Source organism: Vigna umbellata, chromosome 6 (genome assembly GCF_029865625.1).
Source record: "Vigna umbellata cultivar VRB3 chromosome 6, Vumbellata_1.0, whole genome shotgun sequence".
NCBI classification, from domain to species: Eukaryota; Viridiplantae; Streptophyta; class Magnoliopsida; order Fabales; family Fabaceae; genus Vigna; species Vigna umbellata.
This window is the reverse complement of record NC_142170.1, coordinates 2,933,413-2,960,984: the sequence shown is the minus strand read 5'-3', so window position 1 is coordinate 2,960,984 and position 27,572 is coordinate 2,933,413. Positions and strand designations below refer to the sequence as shown.

At 37.0% G+C, this 27,572-nt stretch overlaps 2 protein-coding genes across 2 annotated transcripts; one reads left to right on the top strand and one right to left on the bottom strand.

Moving 5' to 3' along the window:
- Positions 1–570: 570 nt before the first annotated feature.
- On the bottom strand, positions 571–26,509 carry LOC124828781 (uncharacterized). Its single transcript, XM_088093390.1, has 10 exons — positions 26,268–26,509; positions 21,942–22,637; positions 21,608–21,724; positions 15,674–15,756; positions 14,231–14,667; positions 10,537–10,712; positions 1,705–1,790; positions 1,499–1,632; positions 958–1,257; positions 571–792 (listed from the first exon to the last, which is right to left on the bottom strand). Exons 2-10 carry the CDS (start codon positions 22,311–22,313, stop codon positions 602–604), a joined length of 1,896 nt encoding a protein of 631 aa, XP_087949516.1. The 5' UTR covers positions 22,314–22,637; positions 26,268–26,509; the 3' UTR covers positions 571–601.
- Positions 15,859–18,075, top strand: LOC148196583 (uncharacterized). The gene has a single exon (XM_088093391.1). It carries the CDS (start codon positions 16,797–16,799, stop codon positions 18,072–18,074), a length of 1,278 nt encoding a protein of 425 aa, XP_087949517.1. The 5' UTR covers positions 15,859–16,796; the 3' UTR covers position 18,075.
- Positions 26,510–27,572: the final 1,063 nt, after the last annotated feature.

Below are 27,572 nucleotides of genomic sequence, written 5' to 3'. Positions count from 1 at the left end.
TTTTCACGCCAACCTCTAATCACTAACAATAAGCACAAATATATCTACAAACACATCAACACTATTTTCTGCCACATCATTAATCTCTTAACTCTGTTTATTTATATTTAACAGAAAGGACTTCATTGATGCAAAAATTACAAAATGAGAACGCATTTAACATTTTTTTCAAAGGTTGGACGTAATTGAGAAATTTAAACAAAACTAGAGACCAAATAAGCTATTATGGGATTCGTGCTCTTTATTTTAAACTAATAAGTCAGCCAGATTAAGTTAATACACGAAGAGTTAACCTAACATATATTCAAGCTCATTCGAACATTGCCAAATTATCAAAATTTATAATTACTTAAATGTCTTGTGACCTTTAAGAAATAATAAATATGTTTAATTTATTTATTTACATGATACTTTTGCATAATATTCAAAGAGTTGTTTATGAGATTGTATGCTTTGTTAAGTTTACTTTAATTTAAACGGTGCTACTTTATTTGTTTTGTGATCTAAACTTTTATCTGATCCTCCCATTTTTAAAGGTTGAAGGGAAAGACGTCATCCAAGAAACTGATATCAAGGAAGCAAATATAATTAAATTACTATATTAAATGTTTAATTTCTTTCGAATTTTTTTATAAATTCCTAATGAATTTCCCCTGTGCTTATCCAAGAAAGACAACAACTCTTTATCATTTTCTTTCTCTAAATGAGAATAAGCCTTCTCAACATAGCTGAACTCGCGTCCATACATGTACGATGCACATGCTGCTTTGCATGTGAGTAACTGCAAATCACCTGAGACAATTCAAGAAAATTCATTAGCATGACTAAAAAATAAAACAATAGTGAATGAACATGCAACAATATTTCTAGTGAAGTTTATATAGACACTGATACTGTAACTTCACTGTCACTTAACATGGTTGGAAGAGTTAGACCATTCCAATGATATGATTATACCTGATTCAATCTCTGATTCTAGCTTGCTATTGCTGAAATGTCTTGTTATCCACCACCTACAGCGAAGATACCAAGATTTTCCCGATGTACCATCCGTAAATATTTTAGGGGTTTTGTCAAAGGAACGAAGTTGCTTGTGTCCATTTTTAGTTTGCATGGGGCATGAAGACATACAGTCTTCTTCGTAGGAATACAGTGTTAAGAAACATGAAGATAACACCTTCCACGTATTGTGTTCTGAATCTGTAGCATCTAAATGTAAAGCAATCATTTCCAGCATAGACTCAAGACTATACTCTCCTGCAAAGTACCAAGGAATCCAATCAACAACATAGACATCATGTATTATTAAGCATATAAGATATCGCTTAGTCTGTAACAGAAGAAGAAATTATCAGAGCAAATATTTCTAAATCCCCCATTTTTCTTTCATTAACTTCTTTCTCCATCTCTTTTCAAGTTGACATTGGACTCAACTTGAGAGAAATAGCGATATAAATTATTCAAATCATACAAAAGACATGATTGAGAATGAAGGTACCATTTTGGTGCATCTTGATTAGTTTGGCTAAGGCATCACTACATGTTGGATCCTTCTTCAATATATTCTCAAAACAGACAAGAAGCATGCCAGAGTTGTTTCGATCAAAACGCTCCAAGAGAGCAGCCCTCACTCTACAAGGGTATGCACATCAGTAACTTAAATAATCATAACAAAGAGCACCTTATAAAAGATAAGGGATATACCTTAATGGCAATACAGAGGCTGCATTACAGCACTGCTTCTCAAGCATATTTAGAGCCTCGTCAACTTGTCCTCCCATTAGCAACAGCTGGCAATAAAAAATAAAGTGAAGCCATTTTTTATATCTAAAAGATTATCCTATGCTAAAACAACTGTCAAATAACTTCTATAACAGACGCAAAGTAGGGACGTGCATGTGAATCCAGGAAAGGGAATACGCTGTGAGAATTGCAAAGCTGAACGTAATCAGTTGCTTTGTGCAATTTCAGATTGATAATTTCTATATTTTGTCTTCTTACATGCATTGGATATATATATATATATATATATATATATATATATATATATATATATATATATATATATATATATATATATATATATATATATATATATATACACACACACACACACAAGAGCTTATTGAATGAGTAGCTTATTCTACGGAACAAATCCCTAAAATTGTGGGATTGTTATTCTAGTAATAATAGCAAGATACAGGGAATATAACAAATTAAATACATTGAAATAATATTTAAAGTTTCCTAGAAAATATTTTGACACTCCCCCTCAAGCTCGTGAATAAGTGTTTTCCATTCCCAGCTTGGATATAATTCTTTCAAAATTATTGCTGCTCAGTTCTTTGGTGAGTATATCAGCAAGTTGACCTTGAGTGGACACATATAGGGTGCAAATCAAGCCACTATCAAGCTTTTCTTTGATAAAATGTCTATCCACCTCAATATGTTTAGTTCTATCATGTTGTGATGGGTTGTGTGCTGTACATATTACAGATTTATTATCACAATATAACCTCATTGGTTCATCCCACTTTATCCTTAAGTCTTCCAATATAATCTATAGCCATAAAAGTTCACATATTTCTTGGGCCATTGCTCGAAATCCTGTTTCAACACTAGATCTAGCTACCACACTTTGATTTTTGCTCTTCCAAGTTACTAGGTTTCCACCAAGAAAGGTACAATATCCGGTAGTTGACCTCCTATCCACAGCTGAACCTGCATAATCATCATCTATATATGCCTCAAGACTGGCATTCTTATTTCTTTTAAACAAAATTCCTCTTCCCAGAGTCCCTTTTAAATACTGGACAATTCTAAGTGCAGCTTGTAAATGTGCTTCCTTTGGTTGGTGCATAAATTGCTAACTAAGCTCACAGCAAAGGCAATATCTGGCCTAGTGTGAGATAGGTAAATGAGTCTTCCCACAAGTCTTTGATACATTTCTTTATCAACAGAAACATCCTCCTCTGCACTTCCCAACTATATATTTTACCTGTCTCCTGTAGCAAATCAATGATATACTTTTGTTGGGATATGAAGATTCCTTTCTTGGAATGGGCTACTTCAATCCCCAAAAAATATTTTACTTTCCCTAAAGTCTTGATTTCGAATTCCTTGGCAAGGCATTTGCTCAACATTTGTTCCTTTTTATCATTCCCAGTAATAATTATATCATCCACATAGACTAATAGTATTGCTACTCCCCTTGAATCAGAATGTTTGATGAATAAAGTGTGGTCCCCTTGGCTCTGTCTGTATTTAAGACTTGTCATAACTTTGGTGAATCTCCCAAACCATGCTCTAGGTGACTATTTGTATTTAAGACTTGTCATAACTTTGGTGCATGTTCTTATTCCTTTTCGAAGAGCAATTGGGAGGTCTAAATTATGATCTATTTGTTCAACTGGTTTTTCAAAAGGAAATTCATCACAAGCAATAGAGTTAGAATTTATAGGATCAGAAGGAATTACCTTAGGTAATGTTGTAGGGTTGGATTCTTGAACATGAGTAGATCTTGGAATGTGGCCTTTTCTCTTCGTGTATACACCAAATTTTTCCCAAACTTTGTATTATCATGAGGTTTAGTTGTTGGTCCTGTAGATTGAGGTATTTGATTCACCTCTACTTGTTCCTCTTCAGCTTCATCTTCACATATAATGGTCATATCCTTTTGAGTTTTTGTTTCTGGTCCAAAAGACAGATTTGGTAATATAAAAGGCTCATCTTCCTCTCTTAAAGTCTCCCCTGAAGATGAGATTGGTCAAAGTAGCTTACTCGTTCATTGAAAGTAACATCTCTTGAGACATGATTTTTTGGATGGGGAATGGAAACACCTATACCCTTTTTGTGTGGCTGAGTACCCCAAGAAAATACATTTTATTGCCCATGGGTCAGGTTTTCCTCTTCCATTACTATGAACATGTACAAAGGAGACACACCCAAAAATTCTATGTTGAAGGTTATTTGTATGGATTATATGTGGGTAGAACGAGTTTAAGACTTCCATGGGGCTTTTTGAGGATAAAACAGTAGAAGGTAATCTATTAATCAAGTAAGTAGCACTGAGAATAGCTTCCCCCCAAAATCTTTTTGGAACATTATTTTGAAAAAGAAGTGCTCTAGTTTGATCTAATAAGTGCCCATATTTTCTTTCTGCAATCCCATTTTGTTGGGGTGTGTTTACACATGAGGATTCATGGATTATTCCTTCCTTTTGACAAAAAGAATTTAGAGTATGATTGAAGTAGTCTTTGACATTATCAGACCTAATTATTTTTATATTAACCCCAAATTGATTTTTAATCATTGAAACAAACTGGAGAAAAACTGAGTTGACCTCAGATTTGTGTTTAAGAAGGAAAAGCCATGTTACCCTTGTACAATCATCTATAAAGGTTATAAACCATTTAGCCGCGGAAGTACTAGGAATATTAGAGGGACCCCACACATCCGTATGAACAAGATAAAATGGAGAATTGCTTACTTTATTACTGATAGGAAAAGGTACACGCTTGTGTTTGGCAAGTTCACACACCTCACAATGAAGATCTTCTAGATTTAAATTTTTAAACAAGGAAATATTAACTTTATGACCCAAAATGAAGGATATCCCAAACGACAATGAAACAATTGGATTTTTTCTTTGTTGGCCATGGAGGATTCAGATATTAGAGAGTGACTCTCAATGGGCAGACTCAAATCTTCCATGTACTAAAGGCTATTCCATTCTCTAGCATGTCCAATCGTCCTCCCTGACTTCTTGTCTTGCAATATACAAGAGTTACTATGAAAAACTACATTACATAAGAGGTCCTCGATAAGTTTTTGTATAGATATCAGACTTGTGGATAACTTATGGACATGAAGAACATTTTTTAGTATTATGATTGGGGTTATTTGGACATCTCCTTGTCTAGCTGCAGTTATGAGGGTTCCATCAACTGTAGAAATTTTCTTGCTGCTGGGACATGGGGAATATGTGGAGAAGTGTTTAGGGAATGGTGTCATATGGTCTGTGGTTCCAGAGTCTAGTATCCAATAATGGACAAATGGGCTATTTGAGACATTAAATCCACAAGAAAATGGAAACTTACCAGAGTATGTCAATGAACACGTACCTATGGGTTTTTCAAATTTACTAAGAAAGGACCTTACTCTTTCTAACTCCTCATGGTTGAGTTGTACAAATCCTTCTTGACTTTCAGGACCAGTAGCAACATAAGCTTGCCCCCCTCTCCTTGGAAGGCCTCCTTTGTGACCCCAATCTTTACTTTGAGGTTTTCCATGTAACTTCCAGCATTTATCCCTTGTGTGACGTGGCTTGTTGCAATAGGTGCACCAAACTCCTTCATTTTTCTTTTCTGTTCTTGGAAGAGGACCTACTTTTTTTGTTCTACAACCAGGACTGTTGCTCCTCCAACAAGCATAGCTGAATTATCCGCAATTGGGGTCTCTAGCATAAGACTCCTTCTGCTTTCTTCACTCCAAATAATTGCCATTACTTCATTGAGTCCAGGAACCTTCTCCTCGTCTAATATTTGGATTCTGACTTAATCATATTCTTGGTTTAGGCCTACCAAGAAATCATACACCCAATCTTGTTCAATGTATTCTCTTAGAATTGCTGAATCCTCATAACACTCTGCCTTTATGACCCTGCCTTTATGACCCGTAATGATCTAACTCCATCCATAAAGATTTAAGTTGATTAGCATATCCTGTAACAGTTTTAGTGCCCTGTTTGGCAGCCTTTGTTTTTCCTTTCACCTCTTTTGCCTTAGAGTAGGTTTGCTCTATTGCAATCCATATAGCCTTTGCAGAAGTGAGGAACATGCATGTATCGCTAATTTCCGAAACCATTGAGTTCCACAGCCATGCCATGATAATGGAGTCTTCTTCATCCCATGACTTGAATCTGGCATCTTCTACTACAGGGGCATCTTTAGTGAGATGGTTGACCTTTCCTTTCCCTTTTAAAATGGTCTTAATGAGTTGAGACCATTTAAGATAATTTTTTCCATTCAATCTATAAGCTGAATGAACATTCAGCAATTCTCCGTATTCTGGAACTTGTCTACATTTTCCATTTCAGCCATTACAAAAATGTGCAATTAAGGCACAAAAACGAAGACGGATAATGTGCAGGAATGAAGGCTGGGATGGAACTCTGGGGTTGGGCAGCAATGAAGATTGTGATGGACCTCTAGGGTTTGGGCAACAATGAAGGTTGTGATGGAACTCTAGGGTTAGGCAGCAATGAAGGCTGCAATCAAAACACACGGTCAGAGGCTCCCAAGGATCGGGAGTTCTGATACCATCTTAAATTTAGGAGAGAGAATATATTATTTTCTATATTTTTGTCTTCTTACATGCATTGGATATATATACAAGAGCTTATTGAATGAGCAGCCTATTCTACAGAACAAATCCCTAAAATTGTGGGATTGTTATTCTAGTAATAATAGCAAGATGCAGGGAATAAAACAAATTAAATACATGGAAATAATATTTAAAGTTTCCTAAAATATATTTTGACATAATTGATTTCATTTAATACAAGCTACTGATATTTCCACAACGTGTGTAACAAAATAAGCACATGGAAGGAGTGAGAACCAATTAGTTAGCATGCAGTTGCACAAAGGACTTTCAAAAGCTCAGATACAAGGACATAGTTGTCTTGTCTACTCGGGTTAAACAATGGGAATTGCAAGGATTGAACCATAATCATTTTATATATTGAGGCTCTAGTACAATGTTAAGGACATACCAAAAGCTTCTAATATTAGAGGCGGTAGATGCCTATAAACAGTTAAGGAAAGCAGAACGATATGTCAATTGCCACAGGAACAAACTACACAGCTAGTACGAAAAACAAAGAGCTCCTCTTAGTGTTGAAGATGGTTTTGGCGTTTTGCAGAAAGTTCCAAAGAAATTATTAAAAGAAGGTTGTTCCATCTTTTTCTGTAATGCAACAACAATAATAATATGCTATAGGTGCATTAAGCATTTAGGTAAAAGGACGAAACATAGTTTTAACATACATCATAAGGATATCCTTTGAAAGGAAAGCACGAAGACATCATTGTCCTAATACAACAGAATCAAGGGATGCAATGTTAATATTTAGAATGAATTGAAACCTGGGTACACTCCACATGGTTTAATGCAACATTGGCATTCCTAAAGGATACAAGTAAAAGCATTACTTTCCCTTTCATTTCATCAATTCCTTGAAATGGTCTAATGGTTTCACATTTCACTAGTTCAACAAACACAAATTACTCGAATAACAATAAAACATACTAAAATATCCATTATGTATGGTAGCAAAGCCATTAAGTAGGAAAGAGTTGAAAATAAGACTTATTTATTATTCTCAATCATGAAAAATACATTCTCATATCCTCTATTTGTAATAATTTAATTCTCCTAAAAAAGGAAATAAGGAAACTAGAAAACAAAATAAAATAAAATATTATATATCTATTTCCTCTAATTAGGAAGATTCTAAAGATATTTTCTCTAATTACAACACTCCCCCTCAAGTTGGTAAATGAATATCAATCATTCCTAACTTGCCTACAAGATCTTGAAATCTACCCAGAGGAAGCCCTTTTGTAAAAATATCTGCTATTTGAAGTTCTATAGGAACATGAGTTGTAATCACAAATCCTCTATCAAGATTATCTTTGATGAAATGTCTGTCAATTTCAATGTGTTTGGTTCTGTCATGCTATACTGGATTATGGGCTATGCTCATAGCAGACTTATTGTCACAGTGTAGTTGCACCGGGTTTTGCACTTTGACTTTAAGATCATCAAAAATTATTTTCATCCAGAGTCCTTCACACATTCCTTGAGCAAGGGCTCGAAATTCAGCTTCTGCACTAGAACGGGATACTCTATCTTGCTTTTTGCTTCTCCATGTTACTAGACTATCTCCAAGAAATACACAATACCCAGAAGTAGATTTTCTGTCAGTAATAGAACCTGCATAGTCAGCATCAGTATATATCTTCATAGTCAATGTGTCTTCCCTTTTGAATAATAACCCCTTTATTGGACTTGACTTCAAGTATTGGAGAATTTTGTCAACTGTTTGCATGTGTCTCTCTCTTGGATCATGCATAAATTGGCTCACTACACTCACAGCATAAGCAATGTTTGGTCTTGTGTGTGATAGATAAATCAATTTTCCTACTCTGATATTGGACCTTCTCTATAGGAGCACTTTCTTCACTTCCAATTCTGTGATTCTGTTCTATAGGAACTATTGAGGTTCTACATCCCAGCTTTACTGTTTCTTTGAGAAGATCAAGTACATATTTCCTTTGGGAGATGAAAACTCCGTTCTTGGAGTAGGCAACCTCTATTCCAAGAAAATATTTGAGTTTTTCTAGGTCTTTCATTTCAAACTGAGCTGCCAATTTATCTTTTAATGCCAATTTTTATGTTTCATCATCTCCTGCAATAATCATATCATCCACATAGACATGTAATAGAGTGAGTTTACCTGTAGAAGAGTGCTTTATGAATAGAGTATGATCTCTTTGGCTTTGGTCATTAGGTACCTCCTGACCATCCAACCGATCGGTACCTCCTGACCATCCAACCGATCGGTACCTCCTATATTTGGTAGGTCATTAGGTACCCCCAAAGGAATCATTTTTACTTCAGACATCCCGTAGAATGGAACTAGGAGTCTCCGGTTACCTTCTTTGAGAAGACGACGGCGTGTGGGTCACATCGAGAAGAGGAGCAAAACCTTCAAACTCAGATCTACTCAAATATAAGCCAAACGGGTCGTCACCAACCCCTAGAACAAACTCAGGAGGCTCCGGCAACCCTATCTATGGCGGCGGCGGCAAGAGGGTCTCGCCGGAGGTGGGCACGTGGGCTACACGCGCCGGCGACGGTGGAGGCGCATGGCAACTCGTGACGGCTCCTCTCACGGAGTGACTTTCGACGTTGTGGTCGTCGGTGTTGGGCGCACCTTTCGGCCCTATCAACGACCCCAACCGGCGACAGCGGCAGTGGTCGGATAGCGGCAGCTGTGCAACTGTTGCAGCGGAACGGAGCCCCAAGATCGGGAGCTTTGATACCAAGTTGAAAATAAGACTGATTTATTATTCTCAATCATGAAAAATACATTCTCATATCCTCTATTTGTAATAAATTAATTCTCCTAAAAAGGGAAATACGGAAACTAGGAAAACAAAATAAAATAAAAGATTATATATTTATTTCCTTTAATTAGGAAGATTCTAAATATATTTTTTCTAATTACAACAGAAAGTTATAACCAAAAACTTGCATAGCAATAAGAAAAAGTATGAAAAGGCAGCAAGGACGGGTTGTTGACAACAACAGCATGGTTTATTATAGTGCTCCTATAATTTTCAGGAATTATGCAAAGAATAAATGCATTGCACTTATCAACACCACAATAAGACTTGCAATTTTACCAAAATAAAAGAAGATTAGGTAAAACTAAAAGTAATACAAAATTATTTATTTGAAATGACTTCAAATTTATCTTGATTCACTTAAACAAAAAGTTTCAGGTTATTTCCTGTTGGAAGTCTCACATCGACTAGAGATAAGACCAAATTATAATATATAAGTGGGGTGCAAAGCTCACCTTACAAGCCCGTTTTGTGGGATTGAGTTAGGCTTAAAGCCCACTTCTTAATATGGTATCAAAGTTATGGTTAGAATCTATCCTAGCAAGATCTATGTGGACATTCTGTTCCACCCGCTATAGGACCACCCATTAAATTCTACTCTCATGCTCGAGATGTCTATACCTCGACGTGAAGGGAGTGTGTTAGAAGTCTCACATCGACTAGAGATAAGACTAAATTATAATATAGTGGGGGTACAAAGCTCCCCTTACAAGACGGTTTTGTGAGGTTGAGTTAGGCTTAAAAACCGTTTTCTAACATTTCCCTATCGGTGAATGTATCAAATGATTGTAGAAAAGATTCATATTAGCTGCAGATCCTAATTAAACCTTCTAGGCGGTGTACAACCCAAGACCTAGAGTTACCAGGCCTTGGCCGAGAACCATCATGTTCCAGAACACTTAGCCAATAGGTAACAAGTAATGAAAATAAACTAAATCATATAACCAAATGATTAAGGTATAAATATGATTTATCCCAATTTAACTATGGGCCAAGGTGACATTATTCACCATCATGGCCCAAACCCATTCAAAAAGTATAAATTTTTAATCACTTCATTTGAGTATTTAATTCTTGAAATTTCCATCTCTGATTATTGAATTGAGTATTGGGAAAATCTTATGCAGATATCCTCCATTCAGTTCTGAGGACAAGTGCTACAACGCATGGAGCACCCAAAGCAAAGCTTAAGACAAAGTACTTTTGAGCAAGTACAGGAGGTAATGTAATAAATTATTGCTTCAAAAGTTATGAACCTGATTTTCAGTTTAACAAACATGAACGAAATACAAAATGATGTTTAGGGGCTACATCAAAGTTACTTGAAATGTATGATCTATACCTGTACCAATGGAAGTAATGTTGCCGAAGCAGAAGGTTCTGAGTTGAGAGCTAGTTGCAAATATTTCACTGAATTTTTGTAATAGTCATTAGGCTGATCTATTTGCAAATACATGAACTCCTCCAAATTGCTCTCATCAGAAAAATGCAAGGGCAGCAACCACAAATCAAGTCCCCCTATGTAAATGCACGAAAAGACATTATTGAAGTTACTAGTACTTGAGATTTAGACTGTAAAATAATTCCAGAGGGCTTGATTAATCCCTCTCATAATCTTCTATTTATAAGAATAAATTGATACAAAAGTACATGATAAATAGGGTAACCCTAGACACAATATAATCATGATAAATAGGATAACTCTAGACACAATATAATCATGATAAAATAGGATAAATATCCTAACACTAGTAGACCAGAGAGTAATCGCTATCAAAACCAAGAAATGATGAGCAATAAGCTCTGAAACCAATTTGAAAAAAAATGGTACCAGACTATAACAAAAATAAAGAAAAGAAAGAGTAAAAGAACAGAGAAGACAAGAGACTGTTTATGTTACTCACTAAATAATGAAACAATTATAGAAAACAGCATACCCAGGAATTTTGAGGAACCTGTTCCTCTCAACCAATGCACAAAAATCCCATACTATACTCCCTTATCCTTTATATATACCCTCATTACAGTTTGTCCTCATAAAAAGCTAACTCCAACTAACAAGCTGACTTACTAAGTGTCATTTAGTAAGTTACTTAAGATACCCATCATTGTTTCTCTTATTTCTCCTATCAAACTCTTAGAATTTGGATTTGAGCCTAACTCAACTCCAAAAAACTAACTCATGGAGTAAGGGTTAACCCCCACCATACTTTAATACACTAGTTTGATGATATCACCAATCAATGTTAAATTTCCAACTTATAAGGACTGCACATCTCAAGTGTGAAATTAGTAACTGATAAGGGCTGGGGAATCAACTAAACTTTTTATATCATATTAAACCATTTCTTTTGCAGATGTGGGCATAGGGATCTTGACTTTGCCTTGACTACTTGATACAGATCTACACCCGGAACAAACAAGAAAGGAGAATAGATTAATGAAATATGAAAGCTCTAAGATTATTCGCAAAAGAGGAAAACACAGCAAGATAACCAATCCTACTGCCCAGAGCTAGGCTCCTCTAGAGTAACCAACAAGGTTCTCTGTTCAACCAGACAACAAAAGACCCCTCCGCTTCTCTCCACACCTGATACTAATAGCAGAAAACTATTCCTTCTTTCTGTCTCCTCTAACTAACCACTACTCTAACCAGACCACTTCATTACCCCTACTCTTATTTCTCAAATATACTCTTCCCCATCTTGAACCGTGCTTCACTTCATGGGCTAGAGGCTCGTTGGGCCCAATTACTCTTTGGGCAGGAACCTATCAATACCCTCCTCTTGAAAAACTGTCTTGTCCTCATGACTTAAGCCTGGAAATTGACTTCTAAAGTAATCTCATACTCCCAAGTTGTCTCCTCTGCTGTTTTTCCCTTCCAATGAACCAACCACTGGTTAACTCGCTCCCCCCTCTTCATAATACTTTCGTAAGCTAATATTGATTCAGGCTCCATGACTTCCACATTTTCATCTTCTATCTCTGTTGGTAGTTAATCTACTGTTTTATGGTCAGCCACTGCCTTCTTAAGAAAGGAAACATGGAACACAGGATGTATCCTTGAAGAGGGTGGTAATTTCAAACGACAGGCAACTACTCCAATCTTCTCTAGGATCTCAAAAGGACTGTAGTACCTTGCACTTAGTTTGGGCCTGATTTTACTCATCAGAGTGTTGATGGTGTTGTTGAGCTTAAGGAAAACCATATCACCCACCTCAAAACTCCTCTTTGTATTCGTTCAATAGAGAATTGAAGAAGTATATCGTACGTCCTTCCATGCACAACTGAGCAAGGTTCATTGTCACGACTTCATTGGTTCCTTGTACCGTAAAAGAGATTTCAGCTCCAGATATCCAGCCTGCAGGATCTTCCCCACTAAACATTGGCAGTTCTATTTTTTTCACTGATTGACGAAACTCAATGAGCTCATCCCCTTCTAAGGATTTCAACCCAAATGAGGTCCTCCCATAATTCTTCATGCTTTTTGCATCTTTTGAACCAACAAAGCCCTTTCCACCCTCGTTCATACTTTTGATAAAGTTGCAAATCATAAGCTCCATCAATTTTGATTGATTATCCGCAGCTTCCTTCACCATTACTTCCAACGCATTTCGATTAAGAATTGTTTGAAGACGAATCTCCTCCATTACTGCTTTCATCTTCGTCAATTCTTCTTCGACGAGATCAACATGCGATTCCATTGCAACTTCATATGTCGGTTCCCCTTGTTTCTCTTTGTTCCCTTTCTTTCTTGGTGGCATTCACTGATCAATGAAGGGTGTCTGACATCTACACCCAGAACAAGCAACAGAAAACAATAGATGAATGAAATATATGGCAACAACTCTAATATTTATGTCCAAAAGAGGAAAATACAGCAAGATAACGAATCCTAATGCCCAGAGCTAGGCTTCTGTACAGTAACCAACAAGGTTCTCTATTCAACCAGACAACAAAAAAGCCCCCCCCCCCCCCCCCCCCCCCCTCTCTCCACAACTGATACTAACAGAAAATATTCCTTCTCTCTCTCCTCTAACTGATCACTGTTCTAATAAGACCACGCCATTACCCTTTCTCACATATACCCTTTCCCATCTTGAACCATGCCTCACTTCATGGGTTAGAGGCTTGTTGGGCCCATTTACTCTTTGGGTCCTCTCACTACTAGTATTTTTCTGTTACCCATGAAAGCAAGTTTCCCTTACAATATTCTAAGTAACTCGTAGAGATCATTTTCTTGGATGCGATTGAAGATATCGCTTCTTGGGCTCCTATTTCCCTCCTTCTACATTTTGTTTCATATTTCCTCAAATCACTCTGCATTGGGCTTCTTGGATTTCTCCGGGAAATCTCTCTACTATATCATAACCACAGGAAGAGATATTCCTATAGGGAAGCCTAATGGAGGCCTATAGAGAGATATTCTTGGATTTAAGCTCTCTATCTCAAAATGATTAATCTAATGGAGGCCTATAGAGAGATTTTCCTATAGGGAAGCCAGTCTGAACTGAAAATATCTAAGTATTTAACACAGACTTCTGAAAATTATAAACAGATTAGCATGGGATATTCAAAGGGAAAGAAAATTGTCACCCACAACAATTTAGAGCTCTGATCCAGTGAAAGCATGCCAGTTGGATTATATCACACTCAAAACAGAAATGGATAAAAGAAAAAACATGAAGAGTCTCAGTGCCGAATCAGTGGCATTGTCTGAAGTTTCAAGTAGTCAGATGGAAACTCTACACCCTCATTTTCTTTATCTCCAACATAAACCATAGTAATAGGGGAGGGGTTGTTTAACAAGCTACTCTTAGGTTGCTGCAAACAAGTAATACTTGGCAAGATAAAAATTACAATCTAGCCTTATTAGGGTCATGAGAAATATCTAAACAATATTTTCAGTCCAAAAAGAAAAATTAAGTAGGAAAATCCATATAAAATCATATAAGCATATACACATTCTCATTCTGGTGTGCATGACAGAATATAGATATTCCACCTGTTCAGTGAAAAAAAAAAAAAACACATACCAAGGCCGTCTAAGATATCTTGTGTAAGCCCTCCACTGTTAGAAAAAGGGTCTCCAAATCCGTTTTGCTCTTCAGAATTTAAGTAAAAACCTTCTGGCTGAAAGTTCTGATGTGTTTTTTCTCTTTTATTAGTACCAACCTCTATGTCTTCACTGAATACAACATCCCTAGATATATGCTTATCATTCATGATAGAGGCATCTGAATCACGTTGACAATGGGACTCAGCCATGTGGGATTCAACTGAATTATACCGCTCTGACTGTCCAGTTTTATTGGTAAATGAGTTCTCCATATGTGAGTTCTCTTGCATGTCAAAGTGGTCTGTGTTTCTCCACTGGAATTCTTTGGGGATAGAAGAATACCAAAGCTCATAGAATGTCAAACCCATCATCATCTTCAACACAGGATCAATATCAACTTTGTTTTGTTCAATACTGAAGGAGAAACCAAAAGACAAAAATAAATGGAAAAGAATAGAAAGAACAAGGGAATATAAAGAAAATAAATTAGAACCTGGTGACCCCCTTATAACACTATTTTTCAAACAATGACATGTTATTTAGTATTTTTGAAGTGGAAACCACCATTAGTGAAGGAAAACTATTTGTGAATGGAAAGTTCATATTAGAAGCCATTTCATAATACACTTCGGTGCCAAAAGCATAACACAATAATTTGGTCTTGTTTGACTTAATTCACATATATTTGGGCGTGTATCTAGTACTTAACTACGCCAGTAGGGTACTTACTAGGCAACCTAACCTATGTATATTGAATAAGATAGCAGAAAATAAATGAAACAAATTGCAATTATAATTGCCAGAGTATTGAAACTGTTATATTCAAACAATGCATCACTTGGGCACTTCTTGAATGATGAGAACTCTTAAAGCTAAGTGTCTATCTAGGACATCAGACAATTAAAGGTATCTTTAAAAGTCACCAATAGGAATAATCCATCCCCAAATTTCCAGGATGAGACCAATCCCAAATTCATCTTTGTCATTGGGGCAGTGTCAATCATTTCGAATATTGACTTTATGCAATTATGTTTGTTTTTCTACATTGATAAAACTTACCTACTATAAATACTAGTAAACAAGGGCAATATTAAGCAGCATCATTGTTAATTAGCTTGGATTTTATAACAGGCAGTCAAGTACCAAGGTCTCTGGAGTAATAGAATTAAGATACTATTCCAAACTCTCAAGAGGAATTGAACACCAATGATAATTACCATTACAACCTTATCAACCATTATGAGAAATTTAGGTTTTATTGAAAAACATACAACCCTGGTAAAAATATAATGACAATGCCAGGCAACCAGCTCACCACATTATTTAGTAATGAGAAGTTATGAAATTATCCACTCTTGGCATCATGGTTCAACACATAATATTCTGCGAAGAGAAACACATTAAAATTAAAATTACATACCATAAAGCAAGCTGGTATGCATCCCCTGCATTGCCTTGCATAAGACAGAAAAAAATGAACTCAAAGTGGACTGCGTATCTGCTCTGCTCCATAAACAAAATTCTACATTAAGAACTGAAGACGAAGCAAATCAAGCTTACAATTTGAATGCACAATCGATGTCTCAATTGCAAAATATAATTTATTTATGTCAGTGGAGAGTTTGATGAGATTGTTTGCAATGGAAATGGTAGAGCTTCCCACTAGCAAGTTTAAACATAACATGGGACCAAACATATTATCACAACCTGATTGCTATCATACAACTTGCACGTGAAAAAGTTAACAAGTTAATAATTTTGTTAGAATAATTATTAAGTCTACCTATGATTAGTATAGCAGGGCCTAAAGTAGGTAGTTGTGCGTTGGGTTATCTATAATGATTGTTCCTAGCAGTCTAGGACAATCTCTTCATCTTCTACCTATCTATTGTATCAGATTTTTATCTATATAAATAAGAGAACTGAGAAGGGTCTTCTAAGCCCTTTAAGAACTATTTTTCTCTGTTTTAGATCTAAAGTTGGTATCAGAGCAGGTTCATCCTGCTCTGGTTTCTGTCTTGGGTTGTCCACCAGCACTGTCACTGCTGTTTGCATCTGTCCGGTACCGTTCGCCGTTGTCCGCGGTCTCACCACTATCTGCAGCTGTCAACTGCAGTTTTGTAGTTCTTCAACTTGGTTGTCCGCCACCTCGCATCTGTCCCTTGCTGTCCATCGCCGTTCGCCATCGTGCGCCCCCGGCCGCCATCACTGTTCCGTCCGGCAACCACTGGATCTGGTTCGCCTCTTCACACGACAGCCAACCCCACCGGTGGGTTCGCCTGATTCTCCTCCACGCTCCGCCACGCGCCGCCTCTTTGTGCGCTACGAACAGACGCGTGTTGTCCACGCGCCGCCCTCTGCTCATCGGAAAGTCGCCGCGCCACCTCCATAGCTGTCACCCTCTGCTCCTCTGTCTGTTCTACCCCTCAAAATATTACTTTGGTGTGTCCAGAAGCTCCCCTTTAAGAAAACCCTAAGAAACCCCCTAGGGTTTTCTGGTTCTTCACGGTTTTTCTGGTTCCTTCTCCTCTTTTTATCAAAGAATGGCGTCTGGAAGTGCTCTTTCTTTCTCTGGAAGTCCCTCAATCACTTCCGAAAAGCTAAACGAAAAGAATTATCTATGTTGGTCTGCTGCTGTGGAAATGTGGTTCCTTGATCAAGGACATTATGACCACCTCGAGCAGGATGGAAGCCAAGTACCTTCTGACAAAGCTGAACAATGGAAACAAGCTGATTTCCAATTGTGTGCCCTATTGTGGCAATCTGTGGAACCCCGGCTTTTGATATCTCTTAGAGCCTTCAAGACATGTCACACTTTTTGGAAGAAAGCTCAAAGCATTTATGCTAATGATATTCAACGTCTCTATGATACCGCAAACAAGCTCGCCTGTCTCAAAATGACAGACCATGATATGGTCTCCTTCATGACTGAAGCCCAAGCAGCTGTGGAAGAATTGAGAATGTTCTTGGAAGTGGAATCTTCAGAAGATATCAAAAAGAAGCTTGACAAGTATTATACGGTGATGATCCTCTGTGCTTTGCATCCAGATTTGAATCACATCAGAGATCAACTTCTGACAAGTCATGAGGTCCCTTCCTTGGAAAGCTTGACCACACGTCTTCTTCGTGTTCCCGTGTCTCAATCTCAGGAAGCTCATGAAACAATGGAACCATCTGTCATGGTTGCCACGCGAGGAAGAGGAGGACGTGGCACTAGAGGAGGAAGACGTGGAGGTCGAGGACGTCCACAGTGCTCTTACTGTAAGAGGGTGGGTCACACCCAAGAAAACTGCTACTCCTTGCATGGCTTTCCTTCAAAAACCGCCATTATCTCTATGGCTGAAACTTCCACTTCCAACTCCAAGTTCACTGAGGAAGAGTATCAAGAGTATCTGCGATTAAAGTCTAACAGTTTGGCGCAATCATCTCAGTCCCCAAGTACGTCCACAGCTTGCATTTCTCAATCCATGGAAGGTCTACATTCATGGGTAATTGACTCGGGTGCTTCTGATCACATTTTTGGTAATACCTCATTGTTCTCAACCCTTTCCCTCCAAGAAAAACCCCATTTCATTACCCTTGCAAATGGCTCTAGAACTTGTTCAAAGGGAGTCGGTCATGTCTCCCTGTCTCCCTCTCTAACTCTGAAATCTGTTCTTTTTGTCCCTAATTGTCCATTCAATTTAATTTCATTGTTCTCAACCCTTTCCCTCCAAGAAAAACCCCATTTCATTACCCTTGCAAATGGCTCTAGAACTTGTTCAAAGGGAGTCGGTCATGTCTCCCTCTCTAACTCTGAAATCTGTTCTTTTTGTCCCTAACTGTCCATTCAATTTAATTTCCTTAAGTCAGTTAACCAAAATGTTACATTGTTCAATAACTTTCGATTCAAAATCTTTTTTTATACAGAAGCGTGGCTCGGGGAGACAGATTGGAGAAGGATATCAAGCTGGAGGTTTATACCATTTTGGATCTCGTCCACGGGTATCTTGTGTCGCAGCTCTTCCCCCTAAAGTGTTACATGATCGGTTTGGCCATCCTCACTTGTCAAAGTTAAAAAAGATGTGTCCTGAACTTAGTGGTCTTCAGACTTTAGAATGTGAGTCCTGTCAACTAGGAAAACATGTTAGATCTGTCTTTCCAAAAAGGTCTCAATCAATGTGTACTTCTAGTTTCTCTATTATTCATTCTGATGTTTGGGGACCTAGTCGCGTCTCTTCTTTTGGTTTTAGGTATTTTGTTACTTTTATTGATGAGTATTCTAGATGTACTTGGGTTTATCTAATAAAAGATCGCTCTGAATTGTTACCCATTTTCACATCCTTTTTGAATGAAATCAAGAACCAAATTGGTCACGTAATTAAAGTCTTAAGAAGTGATAATGCTAAAGAGTATTTCTCATCAAATTTTTCTTCACTTCTTAGCTCCCATGGTATTTTGCATCAGTCCACTTGTCCTCATACACCCCAGCAAAATGGTATAGCCGAAAGAAAAAATAGACACTTGGTTGAAACGGCTCGTACCCTTTTGCTTGGTGCTAATATTCCTGTTCATCACTGGGGGATGTCATCTTAACTGCATGTTTTCTTATTAATAGGATGCCCTCCTCCTCTCTCAATCATAAAGTTCCTTTCTCCATTCTCTTTCCCAATGATCCTCTCTTTCACACCTCTCCTCTAGTCTTTGGTTGTGTTTGTTTTGTTCATGACATGTCTCCGGGGCTCGACAAGCTCTCTGCTTGTGCGATCAAATGTGTCTTTTTGGGCTATTCTCGGCTTCAAAAAGGGTATCGGTGTTACTCTCCTGAAATCAAAAAGTACTACATGTCTGCCAATGTTACCTTCTTTGAACAGACACCTTTCTTCTCTCCCTCTGTTCAAGATGTTCATATCCTCCACCAGGTCTTTCCTCTTCCAGTGGTTGAGTCTAATATCTCCAATGCCTCAGTCAATCCAAGTCATGCCCAAGGTCCTCCTGAACCTTCCTCTCCACATATTGATATCCTTCGACATAGTACCCCGATGAGTAATCCTCTTCTAGAAAATGGTGGATCTCCTCCTTCAGATTCTTCTCCATCACCATCTCCTGTCACGCCTCCTAGTGAAGATGATTCTGGTTGGCCCATTGCTCTCAGAAAAGGTACTCGTTCCACTCGAAACCATCATCCCATTTATAATTTTCTTAGTTATCACAGAGTGTCGCCCTCCTTTTATTCCCTTTTATCCTCAGTATCTCCTGTGGTTATTCCTAAAAATGTGAAAGAAGCACTTGATCATCCTGGATGGCGACAAGCCATGATTGAAGAAATGCAGGCTCTTGACCATAGTCACACTTGGGAGCTTGTGCCACTTCCCCCGGGCAAAAAGGCTGTTGGTTGTCGATGGGTATATGCAATTAAAGTCGGCCCTAATGGTAACATTTATAGGCTCAAAGCCCGGCTGGTTGCAAAAGGGTACACTCAGGTTTATGGTCTTGATTATTGTGACACCTTTTCTCCCGTGGCAAAGATGACTACCATTCGATTGTTCTTTGCAATGGCAGCCATTCGTCATTGGCCACTTCATCAGTTGGATATCAAAAATGCCTTTCTCCATGGTGATCTTGAGGAAGAAGTTTATATGGAGCAACCTCCAGGATTTGTTGCTCAGGGGGAGTCTGGTATGGTTTGTAAATTAAACCGATCTCTATATGGGCTCAAGCAATCACCACGTGCTTGGTTTGGAAAGTTTAGCTTCATTGTTCAAAAATTTGGGCTAAAACACAGTGAAGCAGATCATTCAGTCTTTTATTATCATTCGTCTCCCGGGAAATGTGTTTACTTGATAGTATATGTTGATGATATAGTTATTACAGGAAATGATACTGCTAGAATATCTCAATTGAAGGAGTACTTGTGTAGACATTTCCAAACCAAGGATCTTGGGAGCCTCAAATACTTCCTAGGCATTGAAGTAGCTCAGTCAAAAGATGGAGTTGTAATCTCCCAAAGGAAGTATGCTCTGGATATTTTGCAAGAAACAGGCATGATTGATTGTAGACCGGTTGATAGCCCTATGGATCCAAATCAAAAATTAACAACAGAAGAAGGTGAATTATTCTCCGACCCGGAGAGATATAGGAGGCTAGTTGGAAAACTAATCTATCTCACTATTACAAGGCCGGATCTATCTTTTGCAGTTGGAGTGGTTAGTCAGTTTATGCAAGCTCCATGTGTTGGCCATTGGAATGCTATCATTCGCATTCTAAGGTATGTGAAAAAGGCTCCCGGGCAAGGGCTCTTATATGAAGAAAAAGGAAGTCTTCAGGTATCAGGATATTGTGATGTTGATTGGGCAGGTTCTCCTATTAATAGACGATCTACTACTGGATTTGGAGGAAACATTATCTCATGGAAAAGTAAGAAACAAAATGTAGTGGCTCGATCAACAGCTGAGGCTGAATATAGGGGAATGGCTTCATTAACATGTGAACTTATATGGGTGAAGCAGTTCCTTCAAGAGCTTAGGTTCTGTGACATCCAGAGTATGAAGATGTATTGTGATAACCAAGCTGCTCTTCACATTGCATCAAATCCAGTGTTTCACGAGAGAACTAAACATATAGAAATTGATTGTCATTTTGTTCGGGAAAAGTTATTGTCAAAAGAAATATGTACCGAGTTTGTTGGATCAAATAACCAACTCGCAGATGTGTTAACTAAGTCATTAAGGAGACCTCGGATTGAGTTTATTTGTTCCAAGCTTGGTACATACAATCTGTATGCTCCAGCTTGAGGGGGAGTGTTAGAATAATTATTGTTATATATCATCATTAAGGCTTGTCTGCTAGACCATTAATGAGTTGTACCTAGTTCTGTACCTAGAGGTCTAGTGCAAACTCTTCATGTTCCATGTACTCTTGTGTTTTCAATATTATAGAAGATAATGAGCGGGATTTGTTAAGCCCTCAAGAATATATTTTATCAGTTTTAATCTCAAGTATTTGTTGAGTACTTGATGGCTAGCTATAGACTCACAAGTCACTGCCACCAGGATCATTGTTTTTCCTTAGCTAGATCCCTCTCCCCTCTTTCAATTAGAGTTTTCAGAATACAACAGTTTCAGAACTTGCTATCGATTATTGAATCAGATAGCCTACCTCTCTCTTGTGAGTTACCATCAATAACAATTTTATCAGGCTTAAATAATATGATTTCTGTTTCACTAAGAAAAAAATTAAGGTCATAAATAACCTTTAGGTATTTCAAAACAAGCTGTAAGTCAGAAACAGTTACTACCTAACAAAGCAAATTTATAAACATTTAACAATAAAGGTAACAACTATAAAGAGTGTAGTTGGGGAGTCTGAAACATACCTGTAAAGGCCAAGTCTTCATTGATCCAATTTTTTTCGACCAAATATCATAGAGATTCTTGATTCTTGTGGGATTAATAGAATTATTTTTCACACGATTAAGAAGCTCCATTAAAACCTAAACACAGATCAGCATACATGTTAGTGTTCAGAAACTAACTAGGATATCAAGAATAGAAGAAATTATAACAACAATATATAAAATCATATTAATCAAATAGGTAGCAATTATCATCAAACAAGTAAAAAAAATCAGCACTTGAAAAGCAAATAAAACTTGACACCACACCACATTCCCAATTCCACAAATAATAAGAGCAAGGGGGGGAGAGTACCCAAAATTTAAGACGATTTCTGAAGGGCGAGGTCTCATTAAGTGTGCCCTTTATATAGGCACTGAGAACACCACTGGCTTCGACCCAGTGATGCTGGTTGACGAGTCTGCGCAGCAGGTAGCGCAACCTCGTACGGTGTTCCTTCCTCAGAGGTTTGGGACCCAATCCCAAGACGTAGGAAGGCCTAGTAAGAGACAACAAGATTTTTTTTGCTAGCTTCTCTCGCGAACCCATTTGCCCTTCCTCGTCCACCATGAAACTCTTCCTCTTACGTTGCTTTGATTTCTTCGCCGTGGAACCGTCATTAATGGTCCCAGGTTCTGCGTCTGACAAATCACTTTCCATTGATAACAAACTAGAGACACTTTGCATTATCCCAACACAAGCTTTGCTCGAAAAAATAGTCAACTGCTCTTCAATGTGTGATTCACAACTGATTTCTTTAATTAGAGGCCATCAAAGTGCTTAAACCCTAAACCCTGTTGGTAGGGTTTAAGCACTATGATAATGGGTATTTGTTGGTGGTGTTGGGCGCGTTCTTGGTGGACCGGTATTGCTGAGGTGTCGGTGGTGTATGGTGGTGGTGCTGCCGGTGGGGTTTTCGTTAGTGGCTGATTTGTGGTGCTGACCACTTTGTCAGTGGGCGGTGCTGTGGCTGGATGCGTTCTTGGTTTTTCGTTCTCCTTCACATCAAAGCTGCACAGCCAGAGTAAGTTCATATGCATAGTAATGGACTTTAAGCAAAAGGACTAGTATAAATAAATATAAATATATTTTTACAATTATTAAAATTTAGATAGGAATTAATTTTATGGAAATCTATAATTAACATTTTATTCAACAGTAATTACATCCATTAAAACATTTCATTCAATTAATCACACATTTTTATTCAATTATTGTTTTAACTAATCACTCTAAATTTTATTTAACTAATAATAATAGTATTAATAGTTATTTCCACTTTAAATCATTTTTTTATAATTTAATATCTAATTAAAATTATTTCAACGATCACATTATATATATATATATATATATATATATATATATATATATATATATACACATATTCTTCCAAAATACCTAATCATCAACACTCAACGTCGATCATAGCAAATACAATGTTTTAAGGCAAAGACCAGACGTACACAAAATCTTTCATTCCAGATCTTTATCTAATAACTATAACCACTATGTATTCAAACCAGCATATGACATCAGTGAGTTATATTCAGCAGTAATTTCCATCCATTTAGTCAATTTAAGATCATTACAACCTGTACCCTGTAATCAGCGTAAGATGACCAACAAAGTATGCACAATTATGCATTCTAGATACTAAACAGTCAGCTAGTATAATTATATACACATAGGCCAGGTTTTAAATTTATGTCTTTACCTATTCAAACTTTCAACCAATTAATCCCCTTGACCGAGTTAACGAATTGAGTCTGAGTAGGTACTTTAAACTAACCTAATTAGTCTAATATCAGTAACTACAATTTAGCGATTGCTATGATCCTAATACCCATGATTACTATTAGTTCCTTTTTATACTATCAGACACCCATGCAAAGATACTTCACTATAGCTCATAATATGCAGGGTAACTTAGCTATATATATACATTGCATAAAAAAATTCACGAAGGTTTAATGTTCATTACAATTATTCTAATACGTGAATTACTTAATCTGTCAAACTTGAAATAATCCTAGAATTGGTCCATATACGTTACCAGCAGTTTCACAGAAATTCCCTTTGTCCATATATAAGCTTTCATACCTCATTGTAACAGAACATAGCCTAAAAATTACATTCTCAATAGCCCAATTTCAATGCCCAGTCAATAACCAATGCAATCACCACCTGACTCAAAGCACCTAACAGGAATATAACATTATAAGGCTTGAATTAAACAAATAACATACTCAATTATATTACAGTACCTCATCACGAACATTAATTCACTTTTAAAGTTTATCTAAAGGAAGGCCTAAGCATTGTAGATACCACTCACCGAACCACAAATTTCACTCAAACATTCAAAGGAAACCGATCATATGTTCAGGACCTTTCTTTGTTAATTATAGATTATGCTATGCACTTTAGTGCACTCAAATGGAGCCTACCCTCTAGGACTTGTTCACTTCAACCACGTAACCATGTGACTAAAATAGTATTTTGATGCAAAGCAGAACAACACCAAACTCCAAACCATTCTCGTTAAAACAAAATACATTAAACATATAAGATCAACATTATTTCTGACCAAAAGTCACACTAGCAACCAACAACGTTAATCTCCAAGGCAAAAGAACTCACCCCAACTTGGACTTAAAAACACCTCAATCTAGCTATGCAAAGAGGCACATAACGTACAAATTATCCCTCACTTCAATCATATAATTAAAACCACCTTTAATTTAATAAAATTGACACACATAAACCAGGGTTATGTTCTGCAGCATGCTCAGACCATTCAACCATTGAACTATATATAAAAAAAAAAAAAAACAAGGCAACGTCAATAATACCCATCAGACCCTTTCGTTAAATCCTATATTCTAGACAACACTAAAGTGTTCATTTAATCTAGACTTATAAACATATAGCAATGTTAGTGACTATCATAGTACAAGAGGTATCAGTGCAGCAAGGCATTAGTGTCATGCAAAAAGAACAGCTTACATAAATAACATTTTCAGTTCTCAAGTTATTCTGCCAAGCTTAATTCACATTCTCTCAACCACATTTCATCAGCTGAACATGTATATCATATGAGGGCAATATCATATCCAGGAATTATTAGGCAAATAGAAAGTACACAAATTAATCAGATATCCAAAAAGATAAGCAATCCAAATACAAGTCTGAAATAACGTAATCACTTGTACCTAGCAACAAAATTGCACGCTTTACCCATTCCAATGTGTTTTTAATTCAACTTTTACTCCTAATTAAACCAACCCTCATGCTTTCATACTTTATGACAGTAGAGTAATAATTCTAAAAAAAATTACAGTCCATTCATTTACAAGGTATGTCACCAGTAATAGTCTTGCTTTTATTTATTAACTAACTAATTATTTATGCAAGGTGGGGACACTAAAAGAATGAAATTAAAAAGAAAAGAATTAAAACTAAAATCTGTAAACTGTTTAAAAGAAAATGAAATGAAAGAATAACACCTAAACTAAAATAATGCAATAATGAACTTAAAATGATCTAAACTAATGAATCTGGATATGCAAATTAAAGAAACCTAGATGCTCAACATATGAAACCAATGAACAAATGAATCTCTTAGTTATATGCCTATTCTAGAAATGTAAATGTAAATGCAAAGACTAGATTTTCATGTACAGAACCAAATGGAAAGAGATGTAAAATCACAAATGAAAGAAACAGACTAAGTATATTAGGCAAATGTAAAAATCAGAGGCAAATATGCAATGGATTGGAAGAAAGTCTCAATTACTCTTCAGAATGACATTCTGTAAAAGATGAAGCCCACTTTGGGGTCTTCTTGTTCATATCTCAGAACTTGAAATGGCAATTCTCACTCAATTATCCAACCAATGCACACTTAACTCAGAATTTTACATTCAACCATAGCTAATCATGAAAACCTATTCTAAGAACAAGTAACAGCAATTACCTATGCTAAATTCAATCATCAAGGACAAAAAAAATCAATCCTAAACTACAATTCATCACCATACCCATAACAGAAACCAAATTGATACAATCAATGCAAGAAACATAAAAGGAAAATACGAAAATCTAAAATCAACTTCAGAATGCAAAATTAACAACTACAAAAGCTAGAATCATAAAATCTCGTGCAGAATAAATACCAATCAAACAGAAATGTAAATTGAATTAGAATCTAAAATTGCAAGTAAAATGAACTATCAACAAAGAATAATTCCAGAATGAACTAAGCATCGTAGAAAAAGAAATTTCACTATTTCAGAAACAAGAATTACAAAATAATCGATACAGGAAGACTTCAAGAATGATCCAAGGTCTGTCACCCCATGGAACTCCTCTAAATAATCCAGAATCAAGAACAAGATCTCTATATTCTACGAAAGCGAAATAAACCCTTGCTACTTTGAAAGCAAATGAAAAACCTACACTACTCTCTCAGTCGCGATCTCGAATCGTTCCGTGGAGTCTGTCACCCTCCACTTCTCTCTTCGTTCCTCGTGGAGTCTGTCACCCTCCACTCGATACCCCTCAAAACTATTTACATAACCCCTTTATATAGGGTCTATCAGAACAAGAAAAACAGAAAGGAAAAGAGGAATAGAGAACCTCTGAACGCTTTGACGCTTTGCTTCCCATCGGACGGTCTATTTTCGCCTTCATCACGAGCCCTCCGATCATCTTCTCTTCGGTCAGCTCCGGTCAGCTTTGGTCAGCTTCTTCTCCTTGCAGAACAACCTCTGGTCACGTGCTATGGAGCTCGAACTCTACTCTTCTCTTGCTAACCCTACGCGAGAGGGTGCTCTCTGCCAAATGCATCACGAAGCAAGACCCTTGCAAAGACTCCTCTGCCAGGCCAAAACGTCGTTGCACTAAAGTTCAGCCCAAATTGCAACAGTCCAATCTAATCAGGCCCAATTTCTTCAACCCAACAGCATTGCAGACTAATCCAATTCTTGCGGGAGTGTTGCTCCCTCCACCTCCACAGCCTGCTCTCTCCACCTCCCCAATTATCTTTAATTCCAATTATATCCTTAAAGTTAAAATTTTTTATTTTTATTATTTTATTATTTTAATATTTTAATATTTAAATATAAACTAATATAAATATACATTATTAAAATACATTAAAAAGATATTCAAAAATAATAAAACAAAATATTAAAATATCTAATAAAATAATAACAGAAACATAAAATTAAAACAAAGCTTAAACGGATGACATCCTTCAACGGATGTCAACATCCGTTTAAGGCGAAACGGATGTCGACATCCGTTTTGCCTTAAACGGATGTTGACATCCGTTGAAGGATGTCATCCGTTTAGACTTCGTTTTCATTTTACGTTTTAGGGTTAAAGGATTATTGGAAAGATTATTGGAAGGATTATTGGAAGGGTTTAGGGTTTAGGATTATTGGAAGGATTATGACTACGTACCTGGAGAGGAACCACGACAAGCACATTACACCACAAACGCACTGCACCGAAAGCAAGAGGAAGATTGCTTGATAATTCTTTTCACGATCACTGAGCTTTGCAGAAAAATATTTTACTCATACAAAGAACTACGTAGGTTATCAGTGAAATATGTTATAAATGAGTAAAATTAAAAAACAATAATTCTAAAAATAAAATTTTACTGAGGGGCAAAATAGTAAAGGGAAGGTGGAGGGAGAAGGCTGTGGTGGTGGAGGGAGCAACACCCTTCTTGCGGCTCAAATTGATGCAAATATATGCACGTTGAGAGTTACTCCCTTCTCACCCCAACCACTTCCTACACCTCTCCAATTGTTTTTAATTACAAAATTACCCTTTTCATTTTAATCTTTTACTTTTTTTTATAAAAACACTAAATCCTTAACTCTCATTTTCATTGATAGCCGCGCAGTCCCACCCTCAACTCTCACTTTCTCG